We start from the raw sequence: 15,994 nt of genomic DNA, 5'->3' as shown, positions 1-15,994 counted from the left end.
ACAACCATGAAATCAGCCCAGCCCCAAGGCGTGCGCCAGGCACGGGGCCCAGGTTTCGCTCTGGTTCTGCTGATGCTCCTGGTGCTCACTGCACTTTTTGTAACACATGCAGGGGATAGTGCTGGAATGGGCATCCTCCGACAACCCTGAAGGCACACTGTAAGTCCACCCACTGGGATAAGGGTCCTTGGCCCTTCAGGTATATGGCAGCATCCAGAGAGAGGAAGGAAGCGAGCAGTTTCCACCAGATTATCTCACACTTGCGAGTCAATGAATGCATCACTTGTTACAGTTTTCAAATGTAAAATTAACTTCCCCATCTGCACATGAGCAAGCGAAGCCCCCTCCTCTGCCTTGGCTTAGAGGAACAAGCCTGGACCCAAATTCCCTCCCCAACAGCCAGAAGTCCTTGGATCCCTTCCCCAAGAGATGGGAAACAGAAAGAGCAAAGCTGGAGCAAGTTGAAAAACAAGCTGAAGTACAACTCCCCACCCTGTATGTACACCAAGCACCAGCTGGTCTCACGCATGACAAAATCCAGCTGCCTTTGGCAGCTGTGCTTTGCAGTTGCCACCAGCCAGCAAGGGCCACTGCTGGCAAGGGCAACAGCGCGGCCCCGGGACAGACCCTGCTGACCGGCCAGCACTTCAACCCTGGCACCGGGCCCGCCGCTGGCACAGCCCCACGAGCAGGGAGAGCTTTGGAACAGGGTGAGCTTCGCCTCCAGGCTGCGCGGGGACAGTCACAGGCTTACAGCCTGGCTCCTGCCTCGGCAGCTCATTTCAAGGGCCGGTGAATCACCAATTTGTAAATGTCTCCAAAAAGGACTCAGGAAGCACCTCCAGTGTCTGACAGCACATGCCCTCTGAAACTTGCACATACCAGGAATAACAACTGATGCCTTAGCAAAAAGATTAAAAGATCAGATGCTTTAATTTCACTGCCTTTAACATAAACATCCATTATTTGACTGTTTACTCAGGAGTAAACAGAATAAACTCAAATGCAACTTGTAAGAATGACAAGTTTTTCCTCTATCTTTAACTCTTGCAATCTTATTTTGCCCACAACCCATTCATTGTCATAATTGAAAAAAAAAAAACAAAACCCGCAAAGATTTATTATACCACAATGTGGTAACACACAGACATGCGTGTCTGAAATGGCCCCAGTGGATGGGAAGCCCAACAGACCGTACTGCCATCCTACAGCAGAGAGGTTGTTCTGGTGACATGGGAACAGGTCGTCTTAGATACTAACAAGTTATTTATATCACATAAAGTAGATTTTTGTACAGTACTTCACACCTTTTAAAAACATGGTCTTGTATTTAATGTTCTCCAGTCAATAGTCATTGATGTTGGCAGAGACAAATCATCAAACAAAACACACAGGTGTTGCTTGGACTGACTTAGAGGAGTGTGACAGGACAAACACCGCTTCTGGCTATTTGTGGTTAGTGGGAAGTCAGATCATCTGTTGGAGATACAAAGACAACATTTTAGTGTTCAGGTCTTGGAGCCCTGCTCCTGCGCAGGCTTGGGAGCGGGGAGTCACAGCATCTGCAAACCCTGGACAGAAAGCTGAGCATTTGTACGTGTCTTTCCAGGACTGGAATTTAAAAATTCAGTTCTCTAGGATGGTCTTTCCTAGCAGTTCCCTTTGCAACTAGGCAGATGATGGTTTGTATGGGTTTGCTGGTGGTTCCCCCCCCCCTTTTTTTTTTTTTTGCCACAGGGAAAGACTTGAAAAGAACAGTTTAAAAAGAGAGAGGGCTAGGCATGTTTTTTTTTTTCTTTTAATGTACAATCTCAGTTAACAGGTTTTGTAACTTTTAGCTTTCAAAGTTCAAAAATATAAACTCTCTAAAGTGCATAATTGTACTTACATTTCATATAAACTATCTGAAATTCTAGCAATATACCATGTAAACAGCAGTAACTAAGCATCAGAAAATGCTACAATCTCATCAGTTTAAAAATAAAATGAACTGTTCCCTACATATCATTTAATCAAGATTTGTCAGGGGCAGAACCCAGCAAAACAGGTAATTTATCAGTACACAGTGCAAACAGGCTTTTAAAAATAAGCAGAGAAAACATACTCCTGGGAAGCCTTGGCCCACTGGGAAAATGTATGACTATGAAGAAAGGGCAGAAACTGCTTCTCTTGTCCCTAATAAAGATGTCCAGGCCCAGATTCAGCAAAGCACTGAAGCTTCAGTCCATTGTAATTCAGCAAAATCCCAAATGCAGACCTAGCCTGAGGCACGTGCTCCCCGTGCATGCTTTTGCTTTGCTGAACTGGGCCTGAACCATACCAAACTGAGCCACCGCTAAGGACTTTGTCGTAACCCAACACCTTTCTCATCCAACGTTTCTACCAGCAGAGTGACACCGCAGCCAGTTTGGCTCAGCTGCTGTATCTAAAATATCTAAAATAATCAGGTAAAACTCACTATGGACTCTGAGAGGAAGAGCCCATAGGCGCAGGCTGAAGGACAAAGGCACAGCTCTGTTTTCCAGGGCTGCCCTGTGTTCAGACAAGGGCTTACCCTGGTCAGGCCTCCCTTCCAGTCAAACATCTTCAAAAGCAGTTTTTGAGCCCATTTTTTCAGGCCAGTTAACATGCTCCATGGATCAGTTTTGCAGAGGCAGAGCCCCACATCTTTCAAGTGATGGAAACTCAGCGTCTCTGAAAAGCCAAGACCCAGGTCAGCACGCAAGTCCTCTGGACTCTTTGGCAATATGGAATTCAGTCTTCACTGATTTTATATGGGATAGGCAATTCTGCAACCAGTAATAAAAAACCAATCCAAAACCAAACAACCTGGGAGTCCCCCTCCGAAGTGCTTTCACTAATGCACGCACATCACTGCCTTACCCATCCCAAGTAGCAACAGCATGTGCAAACCCAGTGGAAAAAGGTTGCCTTTTGAAGTGCTTATAGGATCCTGAAGAGACCAAAACACCCTCAGCATCAGTTTTGGCAAGAATTAACATAGCACAGACTTAGCCCCTTCCACTTCCTGTATAAGTACCGCAATCCAAATACATCTCTCTGTGAGCCCGCTTGCCCGTATAAGGAAGGAAGGGAGAGAAGTTGTTCTGGGGGTCCTCTTCTTGCCTCCTTCGGCGTGACTTGGGCGAGGCCCGGCTACAATAACTGGCACTGCATTCTATCTCAGCCATTTGGCTTCTGCACATGAGCTCCCTGGGGGATCAATGCAGAAGAAAGCATTACAGAAATGCTCTCCCTGAGACATCAGGGTCGAGCCCTGGCTCAGGGAGAGCGAGTTGGTGCACACAAGCCTCTGGAGCGGGAGAGCGAGCCCAGGTGGCCCAAGACTGCAGAACTGTAAGCCCTCGGCTACTTGGTATGTTCTGAACTCGCTGCCTTTCACTCCTTCAGGCAGCATCTGCCTGACACAAGCACGTGAATCAGGTGTCTCAGGACTTTTTTTTTCTGAAAGTCATAAGCAAATTTGAAAATGTTGAATTATCAAAACCTGCACCTGAGGCACGGGCCCTTTCTATAGGCAGGGTGTGGCTCTAGGCTTTCAGTTCCCTGCAGCATCCCCTCCGCTGATATACCACCAATGCACACCGGGAAGAAAAGACCATCCTCTGCTGCCACCATCACAGTGTTATTCCTGCAGCCCATGTAGTGTGACTGATGGTGTATATAGAAAGAACAAAATTCAGGCTTGGGAGTATGTATGACACATGCAAAGACTGTTCAGCTTGGACCCTTAGGTCTGTACCAGATGATGACGCACACATACTCATGGGGTGGGTCTTCCAGATACCCGATGCCAGACGTTTAACCTATGAGCTACCAAAATCCCAAGGGATTCTGATTTAAAGCTTTTAAAACCTCTTTTCCTCCTAGTTGCCTAAACATGGTCATAATATTACAGTATCACCTTCCAAGTGGAACAAGCTGGCAAGAACCTTGCTGCACGGCTCATTTTCTTTGCTATCCCAGACAGACGCAAGCACTTTCTTCTACATCAGTTGAACGGGTCATCAAAAAGTGGGAAGAAAACCCAACTCAAGCCTAGGCAAAACTGCAACTCACACCAGCTCTGGGTGATAACTGGGAGATTCTTACAGCATTTATTTAGAGCAACAGAAGATGCTGGACTCCACACAGTCAGGTCAAAAGTCTGAGCAAATTTTACTGTAGCTACAAGAGAACAGTCTTGGCACTATCTGACCTGTGCCTTCATGTGAGATCAGTCAGGGCACCTGTCTGTTAAACTAAAGGAGAAGCTATTTGACGATTTAATCACTATCCATCCTACTTTGCCTCTTGCTGTGATATCCTGGGAAAAAAAGAACAGCATGGCTGGCTTTGATATTCTTAAATATTACAGGATCTGTAAGCAAATCAAACCAGAAGGATCCCTTCAGTGAGGTCACTGAGTGCAGTGTCACGTCTCCTACACTGGCAAACTCCATTTTGGGCATCAGGCCTGGAGAAAGAGTGGGCAACAGCAAGTGTAGAGTGATGGAAAGCCACCTTTCCTCCCCCTCCCGCTTCTGGGAATGGCCCTTCAGTTCCCAGGGAGCTCCTCAGCTCTCCTCAGCCAGGCTCCCACTGCATCCACTTCATGCATTTGTCCATTTGGTGTTCTCTCCTTTTTGTTTACTGGCAAAACCAATCTCCTCCTTTACATGATCTTGGAGCTAATATCTCTTTTACTGATCAGGACCTCCAGCAGCCTCAGCTTGGCCTTAATCTGCTTGTATTCATTGTATTCTTCAGCCATGGGAGTGCGGTCTTCCTTCTGCACGTTCCTAGTGGGAGTGAAAGCAGATCATGAGGATTTTTCTAACAGGAAGTCTTCCCTCAGCAGCCTCCCTCTGTCCCCCAACAAGACCTACAAAGCAGCTCTTCTCCACTCCCCGTCAGGAAACAAAACCAAAACTTTTATCCTTTGAGGGTGGGGGGGGAAAGAGGGGCAAACAAACTGCTCCAACAAAGCGTGGGACACTTGTATATTGAGGCTGAACACAATCTCATGGATCCAAATGCAAAACCTTATTTGAAGCATGCCCTGCTTCTCTGAAATTGCCAGCCTCTATAAAAGAGTTGAAAAACATTTCAGGAGCCATCTGAATGTCAGCCTGCTGGCATGGCAAAATGAGATACAGCTTCTCCCGGCTTGGCACCACATCGCTTACATGAACAGGCACACTTGTGAAAAGGAAGATGATATCTGATCAGATTTCTCTTAGCTTACATGAAACTTTAAAGTTTTCAGTGATTTTACTGGAACCTCTAAGGATGATGGCTGGTGGCAAGAAAATAACAAGATAATTTAAGAGTATAAATACATGAAAACATTCTATCAGCTCATTAATGAGGAACTTTTTTGAAAACTATAAACCCAGCTACACTAAAGCAGAAACACTTGTTAAACTGGTGTCTGAATTCTGCCATGAGGAAAAAACCCAATTATTCTATCACGGAGAAACACTGCCATCATTCCTGTCAGCTGCGCTAGAGGCAGCTGGAGTTTTACAATCTGTACTTTGGTTCCCACTGCTTGTGCTAAGATAAAGTTTTCAAAGAGACTGTGGTCCCTGAAATTCTTTTGGAGGGGTGGAAGTAATTCATTTTAATGGGCAACTGTAATGGATATGGGTAAAAACACTGATGACGATGAAGAAACATGTAATAGTGAATTCAGGTAACTTTCCATATTTGGAGGTTTTTGTAGATGCTGAACAGATTAAAAGTAGCTGAAGGACAGAGAGACAGCTGAGAAATTATTACCTTCCATTTTGTCGGAAAAAATTATCTTCAAAGTCTCTCAATTTTTTTCTGATTCGCTTTTTCTCTTCCCTGACTTCTTGGAGCTGCTCTAAGAGTTCAGGGCTGTTGGGTTTAAATATAAAAAGATATTATATGTATGTACACAATTATAACAGGAAACATATGTATGGCTGTACATAAGCCAAGCAGTGGAGTTGCTCCTGCAAGCAGCTCTGGCAACCTGATGTTACTTGCAACAAAAACCCCTCTGAATTTAGTTCAGCAAAATGATCGTACACTCAAGCAGAAGCGTCTAAGGAGGTGAAGTGTGCATTTCATGATTCACCACTCACTTCTGTGAAACTTACTTGCTAAAGATAGGTCTGGTTTTGGTGACTTTTACAGGATCAAGATTCAATGGTCGTGACTTAAGGCTACGACCTACATGTGTTTGCATCAGACCAGGGTGCTTGAAACTAGCAAAGCTAGTTCAACTTGACCTCTCCAAAACCTGGAAACTTTGTAGAGTACAGGGTTGTTTCTATGATAAAGGCTTGCCACTGGTGAAGGTGAGCTACTATTTAGTGCTAGAATCCGAAGATGCAGAAGGTAAATAACAGTATCAAGACAAGGTAGTTTCTTCCCAAAACCTTTTATATGAGGGTCTATTGCATTTTAAAATAAAGTGCAAAAACTTCTGACTCAGATCATAAGTGGAAAAAAAAATCTAGACACTTTTCTGACAAATAAAATGTTATCTTAGCAAGAAATGACTTTTGGAAGTTGCCTGTGAAGTCAACTTACATGGATGCTTCATGGAGATTTGAAAGCCCCATATCCTGATTGCTCCGAGATGGCATCTTATCATCCACTGGGGAAACAAAGCCATCGGCATCATCTTCTAGTTGATCCAAGAAGCTACGCACATTGAAATCTGTTTTCATGGTAATTGTGAAATCTGGCTTCACGTTGCTGTCTTCCTCAGAACCCTCCTCTTCCTCCTACAGAGAGGGACAGAGCACCCCCATAACAGAATAGGTTACTGCTTCCCTTCTCAGAAACAGGTACCTCCTTTCACCACATGCACTGGGGAACACACATGAAAAGTGGATAGGCAGAGCAAGCACTTTAATTGCTAAGCAATACAGGACACCAGAAGACCACCAGCGACACACCCTATACCCAAAGCATGTCAGAGAAACTGTGACCACCAACTCAGATTGGTTCACGAGACCCAAGGAAACAACACTGGCTGAAAAAATACCTAGGGTTCTTTGCAACCTGTTGATTTCTTTCATTTATGTATTCTGATGTAAATAAAACCACACACAGCCATTATGCACACTGTGTAAACCATACATGCCAGGCTCTACAAACACACCCGGCAGCGTACCGATTGCCAGGTTAAAATGCAAAATATTCTCTCAATAGATGCAGCTCAACAGCTCTCTCTAATGGCTAAATTCAAGGCCTCAAATGCTCGTACAGCGATATCAATGAGCTCAGATCAGTCTTTCAATGCCCCGAACGTGGGATGTGACTGACTGTAAAAGGACTGCTGTTGCTAACGTGTTCCCAACATCAGCTCTGTACCATTTAGCTGGAAGACACTAAAAATTGCAGTGGAAACACTCCGCTGAATGCGATTTCCCCAAACTACACAGATGAACTGGTTACATTCACATTTCTTGCAAATTTATAGGCACAAGATTTGGAAGACTCTGCTGCACTTGGTACTTGCTAATTCACAGCGTTCTCAAATGTAGGGCTTGTCCTGCGACACTGCCCAGAAATCATTTGGATTTTCAGGGAACAGAGCCCAGTTTTCTCTTACTCACAGAGACATTTCTAGAAGGTAATTTTCAACCTTAATATAAGGAATGATGCATGAGCATTAGAGGAAGGTAATAAATGCCAGCATGGTCAGTAAGTCTCTTATGTATAGATAGATATATATTTATTTTACAACCACATAACTTCAGCCAGGAAGGATCTAAGCACTTGCATATCTTTAAAGGCTTTTGAGGGCTAATATCACTGAAGTCTTCAAGTGTATGCAAAAAAAAAAAAAAACTTTGCACTGGGATCAAAATAAGCCATTTTCTTTACTTTTATTCATGTGATTCCTTGTGAATAGTTCAATTATTCCGAAGAGATTGCTCCCACATTTCAAGCAAAAGGGGAGAAAATAACAGTAGGACCTGGCATAGTCCCATTAAATACTCAAAGTCAATGATTTAAAAATGCATAGATTTACATGAAATCAGAGTTTACCCAGAGTCTTCTTTTTATGTTAAAGCTCTAGGCCATGAAAATGCAATGCAAAGCCACAGGCTGAGAATTATAACCTAGATGGAGGCTTGAAGATGAAAAAAAGATTAACTGGAGAGAAACTTTGAGTAACAGTGATGATAAAAGATACAGAGAAGTTTGAAAACACCTCAGGAAAATCTGCTGGGAACTTACAAAAGTTAAAGCAATATTTAGGTAAGACTGTTTCTCCAGACATAAATTATATAGCTTAAACAGAAGTAATGAAACAGCAGTTGCGTATTGTCCTTAAATCCTGCAAACAACTTCAGGCTGTGCTGGGGAAGGGAGACCATCACTCACTGCCATTTACCAGTCCCACAAGCATGCTGTCCTGCCCTGCCGGGTACGGGCAACTAGGACTGAAGCAGGAGAACACCAATCCTGCTGCGGCATGGAGGAGGATTTGCTAAGTCAATCTAAACAATAAAAATGGTACACTTTATTTTAAGGGAATCTCTCTGGCACCAAAGGAGGAGCTCCTGTGCCCTTTCCTGGGAGAGCAAGTTGCTTCTGAATTCTCCTTCTAGGGAGAAAGTAAAGAGACAAATTTCATAAGCAGTGTGACAAACTGCTGCCGAGGATGAATGCAAAGTGCAACTTGAATCTGTAAATCTGGCAGCAGTCTCTCCCCCATCGACACCCATGAGCTTTGTCTCACTTGCTTCACTCCAGGGCACCAGCACGCTGCCCACGCCAGCAAGGATTACTCTGGCCCGGAGCTCAGGAGCAAGCCTCCTGCCAGTGGAAGCCCATGGGAGGAAAAGAAAGCGTAGAAATTTCACTTGTTTAGACCTCAGTGCCAAAACATTACATCTGGCTGTCACAAGACCTCTTAAAGCATTTCGCTGTTTAAAATGAAGGGGCTAATTAAAAGGATTCTTGGCGAGAACTTGAATGGAAATGGCCATCTAAAGCCTTCGCTTTAAGCAAGTGTCACATGGGAATTTTATTTTAAACCTGCACTGGCATTTATACCTCAGACCAGAATGATCTTCATTGACTAGATCGATTTGGCTTGCACTTGCTTGGATTTGGAGGCAATCATGAAGCATTTAAATTTTCTACAGTTACAAATATAAAATCTCCAGATTATCCCATCATTAGCACTCCCAGCATGCAAGCTTCCCAATGGTTTTTTCCAATGCAGACAATATTTAAGATATTGTACGCAAATGTTTGGGTAAGGCTTCAGCTCAAATCACCTTTCAATACTCTCCCAAATTCTTAAAAAAAACCCCAAAACACAACACAAAGAACAAACCAAAAATCAAATCACCTGAGAGTTTTGGGACCTTTTGACCACAGCAGCTTCACAGGGCCCCATTTAAGTGTTAATAGGCATGTAAGTGTTAATGGGCTTAAGGCTGTCACCCTGATCTTCAGTCAGAAGCCTCTCAAGGTTTGTATTCCCTGCAAGACACTGCTGACCTGGTGTGATGCTGCCCTGGTGCAGCACCAGCCATGCTGGTCAGAGATCACCATAATTGACAGCTGTAAGTTTTGACTCTGGGTGCAAACATAGGTGAAAAATAGAGGTCACACTAAAAGAAAAAAAACCCAAAAATACCCAGATTTGATACTGCAGATTTAATCCAGCTGTTATCTAGAAAATACTGAGAGCTCAATGATGAATAGCCAGCCTCCAAACAGCAGATTAACATGTTCAGTCTGCAATCTGGTTTTAATGAATATGTGCCTTGAATACTCCAATAACATACAATCTACTGTAATTGTCTAATAATCAAACCACCTTGGATGTCTAGGTTTGCAGTATTTATACCATTAACCAAACCCTGGCTGGATAACAGGTGACCCAAGAATGCCGAAGCACATTTTTCCCTGTTATGTTGCAAGGTTAACAAAAGCAAGCCAGGGCCCAGCTCCACGCTGCATGCCCTGGTCAACCGTTGGACTCCCCTCTTTTCAGAGGAAGGCAGCCCCATTATCATAGCAGTCTTCACCACCAAGAACTACTACCCCACAGCAGCACGAGAAAGAAACACAACGATCCTGGCATCCAAATCTGACCAAGCGTTAACTAGCAGAACTGTGTTGTTCTTACTTCCATCCTCATGTGACTTGCTTAGAAATACCATTCACAAGGTGGTGACAAAGAGCCCTGGGTAAAATAAGCACGTGAATGGGAATAGGTATGGATCCCGTAAGTGCCCTGTTTGGCTCCACGTGTGAGAGTTAGTTTTGTGAGAGCTCATTCCTGCCACAGTGCTGTGTGCAAGCCACAGAGCTTTGGAGTGAGACAAACTACCGCAAAACAAGTTAGTGTCATTAAAATAAAGGAGGAAAGAAAGAAAAAAAGCAACATACAAAGATAATAGTGATTTTTTTGTTTTAAAGCAAAATAAAATATATTATGTGCAGGTGGAGGGGGAAGGAGAAGGATGAGAAAGAATGCAAAGCCAAGGAAATACTGTAGTCTTATCTACAAGGGAAGAATTTGATCAGAACTGGTGAGGCTTAAAGCAGCTACTGATTTTTCAGAAGGACACTGCAAAAAAATCAACACTGATGGAGAAAATATCAATCATTTTCTTTCATTGGTATAAGGGGAAAATTGATGCAAACTGAGCAATTAGTTAGCAGCTGGAGGTCTTCACCTTTATCTCCTTGAAGAAGGAAGCTGTTTCGCCCTCGATAATTGGCTGCAGCAAAGGGCTTCTCCGCTTGCTGGAGGGGGAACCCTGTGACAGGTGTTAACAAGTACGTTACATTATGAACCCCTTTCTCCTCCACCACCTGCTCTCAGCTCATTCTCACCCACACATTCACTCTCAGCTCACTGCTGGATCACCAGGAGAAATCTACTTCTTAAAGAAAAACATGCCCAGCAAACCCCCTGAACATTGGGCTGTTTTCTCTCCAGATGTTGCTTAGCAAGGAACATCACTGCCAAACAGTTTTAAGAAGGAAAAAAAAGGGAAAAAAAAGCTTAGATGCTTAAATACTAGCTGCCCAGGAGCTACAAAGTAAAGGCTGCAAGAAAATAATCCCCAGCCCCAGGCCCAGACGCACACACAACATTTGGTTGGCTCTCCAGAGCTACAGTGTAAGTCCAGCTAGCCTCTCCAGGCTTGCTTTCCAGGAGCCTGATTTCCCACTGCAATGCCTAATGATGTAGAGATGGATTTTCAAATGCATCCTGCCCCTGCACGAACCTCTCACTGTTCTCACTAGAGGGGCTAAGGAAAGCCAGTCTTGTCACTCCTCTCCTAGCCACGGTACAATTTCAGTTGTGCGTCTAAACAGGACCTGAGCTCTCTTTTGAGAGCTTTGCATTAAACTGTCCATGCACAGCTACACTGTTTCTTCCTTCTGATTGCCAGCACCATCTTCACAGCACACATTTTGGGGAGTGCTTTGCAAATTTCAAGGAGGAATGCGTTCTTATTTTAAATGCAGGACCACCTCCCACTATTTGCAGAAAAAAAAAATCCCAACTTCAGTGTGACCGCACTGAGTAATGCTGTGCAAGTCCATTCACGTCACTGGCGGTATACGAAAAGCTGCCAGGACACGAGCGCTGCTTGGGAACAGCAAAAATAAGTAAAGGATCATACATGACAGAGTAAACAGGAACATCACAAAACAATTTTCTTTCCACAGACAGGCTAGAAGTATTCTGCATATATTTTTTAGATCAAATGATTTTTAAGAAGTGGCCTACACAAGTTGTCTAAAATTTGAGATAGTGCATTTTCTCCCTAGGGGAGTGCACAGGATTCCTTGCTGGCGGCAGTGCCTCCTTGCCAAAGCACCACCTCAAATGAGGGTATATCCACCACTTGCTGGATTTCTTTAACACAAATGAAGTGTCAGGAGACTGTTGGCCCTTTCTCTCAGCCAAAGAGACTGGTATCTCCTGTGGGACCCATGCGAGTCTGTGTTCCTGACATACAATCCCGTGTAACCAAGCAGCTTGGAAGACCTACAGCTCAGAGTGGACTGGTAAAGAAAGGGAAGTGGGGCTGTAGCCAAACGCAAGATGATGAAGTAACAGCAGCAGCCCAATGGAAAGAAGAGAACCAACACAAGGTGAGATGTGCCCCATGGCTCATGGGTGGGCACTAGACTCCCTTGACCAGCTTTGCCTACCTTCAGTATATGGTGTGTCACTGATTCACTCATTTTCTTGGTCTTTGAGTGATAAGGGAGGGTGGGACTTGGCCTTAGTGATTGTGTTGTATGCAAAAGTGTATGCTGAGTTTCCTCAGCCCGAAACCAAAGAAATAGCCCCTAAAAGAATGCTTTACTCACAATGATAGGGATGGTGTTGGCTCTGGAGAGGATCTGCTTGACCAAGCGATACCTGTCATACAATGGTTTCATCACCTGCCGTTCATTTTTGGTAACCTGAAAAGGAAAAAGGAGTGAGACCCATGAAGCCTGCAGCAGATATTCCACTCCATAATGCATGTGCCTGTGACCGCTGTTAGTCAGAGGGGGCTTGCAGGGAATTTAATGAGCATGACAGGTTAGCAGCATTAGCCCTGAAACTGGTAATGCAAGCGCTCACGTACATCATTACATCTCCTGTCCTGGGTGCCAGCTGAAGCAGCACCCAAGCTGTGGAGTGTCTTGTAACATGGCTGTATGAGACAGGTGGTTTAAATGACCAACTCAGGTATCCTACACCCACAGCACAATATGACCCACAGAGGCAGCAGCCTGTGCTTGTAATCATGTCTACCATTGTAAGGCAAAGCATGAGGTTTCCCACCCTTATTCTTGTGGCTGGGACCTCAGAGGCAGTGTTTATGACCCAGAAAAAGAAAAGGGAGCTGCAATCACTGGATACTGCAATGAAAGGAGACTTTCCCAGCGTAAGTTAAACTACAGATTTCACAAAAGCTGACTTTCTGGCTTTGCTACTCCTCCTAATTTCCTTCCCAAGCCAGGAGTTCTTCATCTTTTACACCCCCTAACCTTCCCCTCCACCCCTCCTCCCAGCAGCCTTGCTTGGGAGAAGTTACCACAGAGCTGAGAAAGAATGAAGATGTCAGGGCTGTGTGGACTACAGAAGACAGAATAGTGCTGTGATGCCCACCCCAAGCCTTCCTCACGTTGCTCTGCCCCTAAGTCTACTCCTCCTAGCTGCATGTCGCGCTCCCTCCTCAGTTTGAGAATGTTGCAAACTGCGAGTGCTCATTTTTGTTTTTCTTTCAGATCCAAGCTAAGCCAAAAATCTCAGTAGTACTGACAGTGCAGGAGAAGGGAAGACCTAACAGACAGTAGCTAGCGTGGGAAAGCAAAGGTCTGTCCAACTAAGTACTAGCTGTGAGGAAGCTGGGTTTTATTTCTTCAATGTTTTGTTACAGCAGGGTTAGAAAACAAACAAAATACTCAACAGAACCAACCTGATCATCATCTTTCTTTGTATTCAGCACTGTCTGACCCACATCCTATGACTGTCCTTCCATTAGACCTTTTGTCTAACTTTAGATTATAAAGCTCTTACGAGGGCAAGCTTTAACTGATTCTGATGTCATGCCTATCTGCCTCAAGGCTTTTTACTGCTGCTAATCACCAGAGCATCCGAACAGCTGCCATATAAAAAAAGAAAAATCAGCATCCCCTAGTGAGGTTTGTAGAGTCTCCCTTTCTACAACAGAAATAGAAGGAAAGGGAATACAGCTTGAGACAGGGAGGAAATTTTAAGAATTGTATTTTGTCTTCAGTTGACTTTCACTGGAGTAAGCTTTCCAGAGCTTTCACATCCTCTCTCCAGAGCAGGACAGGGTGTTGGTTTGCAAAGGGCAGAAGAGATACAAGTATTGCCAGGTCTGGGACTGGCAGGGATGAACCCTTAAGAATCTGGAGGTAGCATCTTCCTCCTGGTAACCAAGCCTACTTCCTATGCTGGGGCAGACAAATAGGGAGGAAGAAGGAAGACCTTATTATTCCTTTCTGGGATCAATGCAAACATCCCCAAGCCTGACAAGGGGCATACAGATGATACAGATGGGCAGTTTGAGCTCCAGGGCCTGTATGTCCCACACCACCGAGGCACAGCCGGGCTCCAATACCCAAGAGCCTCAAACTGGCTGTTGTTGAATAAGCAGCTCGTGTGGATTAGAGGGATGTGAGTAGCATCAAACAAGTCACTCAGCCCTCTCTGTATCGAGTTTTGTATTGATGTGTCTGCATTCAATTGCTCTGGCTAGCAAGTTGCCTCCAACTTCGGATGTTTCTCTGTAACCAGTCACACATCTAACTGGAGAAACTGGGTAGCCTATATGTGTGTGTGTGTATATATATATATATATATAAAAATAAAATATTATTCCTAGCTTTACTAGGTTAGCAGTTAATAGAATAGCAGGCACAGCACTATTGTTGGCTCAGACAGTCTTTGTCACTTTAAAACAAACAAACAAAAGACTATGCTGAGGCTAAGAACCAAACCTTCAATTAAAAACATTTCAAAGTTGATAAATAGCACTGCTCTGTACAGAAAAATAAACATAAGCCTTGGAATGGGCAAAAAATCTTTAGGTAGGTTGAAGAATGGAAAAAATACATTACACACCTCAGTGTCTGAATATCAGTATGGAGGAAGAACATAGACAATTAATTTAGGCATTGGAAGTTAAGTGTATGGGGCCTAAGTCAGCCCTGCAGACTTACACCAGCACACTTAACAGAAAGCAGAGTCTGAAAGAAAACGTTTAGCACATGGGCAAACAGTCTCACTAGGTAAACATAAGTAATACCAGCAAAACCTGAGTATATTTTGGGAGACCATCAAAATGCAAAAAGACTGTTGGAATAATGGAGCCTTTGACACAACTCTGGGGCACACTCCACACGGCAAAAGAGCAGCAGCTGTGGAACAGACCATTGCTTGCATTGTTACAGCAGCTTAAGACTTTCTGCAGGGATGGACTTTTTGGCTTAACTGAAACAGTTCAGTTCCACCTTTGCAGGTTTCATCTCTCACTGGTGCAGAAAGACCCAGCTGCACAATAAATCCGAGCTGCATTGTTTTTCTTTAGTTAAATATCTTTAAGAAAAAAAAAAAATTTGGCTGAACTATCCCCATTCTCCTCAAGCTCTCAGTACTTTTCCACTGCTGCAGTGCCAGGAGCTGGGAACAGCAAAAGCTGATCAGCTGCAGTGTTCCTTGCCGTGTAGTTCAGTATTGCTAGGTATAGACCGCTTACTTAAACCAAACAAACTAAAAAGCAGTTTTATAAATAAAGCACCAGAAAGGGGGGGGGGGGGGGGGGAAGGGTATGCTGACAAGCTAGGCTCTGTGCTTGTTCTCTTTTTAAACAGATTTAAATGAGTTCACTTCAACGAGATGCCACCTGTTGATTCGTATCACTGTAAAAGCAGACCAGTCTCATGGAGAAGACAGGGAAGCTTAAACGGATTCCCTTGTGCTGGCCTTTTGCCATTTTACACCAGAATAAAACTGCATGTCCTCTCGTAAAACCACGCTCTTTTCAGTTGCTGGTATATGTGACTGTACAATTTCAGCACTTCACGAAGGCATTTACATAAGTTAGTGAGACTTATTTAAAACAATGGACAAAAGAGGAAATAATTCAGGAGCAAAAGGAAGGAAGATATCAGGAATCCCATGCAGCAGCAGAATGACAGATTTGTCAGCTGCACTGATGAGGTACTCCTTATAAGCAGTAATTTGCTGCTCCCAAGCCACTGCTCAAGGGATTAGCATCACTCTGAAATTAAGTTACTTTACCTATACAGCTGGTAGCAAAGATTATAGTGGCATCAATGAAAGAAGAGGGACTCATAAAAAGCCAACTTGGTGGCCTGGAAGCTATCATGTTTCTGCCACAGCAGAGATCAATGGGACAAAATACTTAATTCTCTTTCATCATAAATAATTTTCCTTTGCTAAGACCAAATGTGCAAGAAACTTCATGCCCTTTGC

General features: G+C 44.0%; 1 protein-coding gene across 16 annotated transcripts in view; it reads right to left on the bottom strand.

Moving 5' to 3' along the window:
* Positions 1–1,711: 1,711 nt before the first annotated feature.
* The window catches only part of FAM13A (family with sequence similarity 13 member A), a 134,278-nt gene continuing 119,995 nt past the window's right edge, over positions 1,712–15,994 (bottom strand). For 15 of the 16 annotated variants that reach the window (XM_075090865.1, XM_075090862.1, XM_075090859.1 and 12 more), the window contains 5 exons: positions 12,349–12,444; positions 10,692–10,775; positions 6,568–6,764; positions 5,785–5,886; positions 1,712–4,802 (listed from right to left, as the gene is read on the bottom strand). In XM_075090865.1, the coding sequence (XP_074946966.1) occupies positions 4,676–4,802; positions 5,785–5,886; positions 6,568–6,764; positions 10,692–10,775; positions 12,349–12,444 (606 nt within the window). In that variant the 3' untranslated portion in view covers positions 1,712–4,675. The remainder of the gene's footprint in view (positions 4,803–5,784; positions 5,887–6,567; positions 6,765–10,691; positions 10,776–12,348; positions 12,445–15,994) is intronic. The other variant, XM_075090858.1, reaches the window with a different exon arrangement.

This window comes from Phalacrocorax aristotelis, chromosome 4 (genome assembly GCF_949628215.1).
Source record: "Phalacrocorax aristotelis chromosome 4, bGulAri2.1, whole genome shotgun sequence".
Lineage (NCBI taxonomy): Eukaryota > Metazoa > Chordata > Aves > Suliformes > Phalacrocoracidae > Phalacrocorax > Phalacrocorax aristotelis.
Note: the sequence above shows the minus strand (reverse complement) of the source record. Positions and strands in the feature narration are given on the sequence as shown.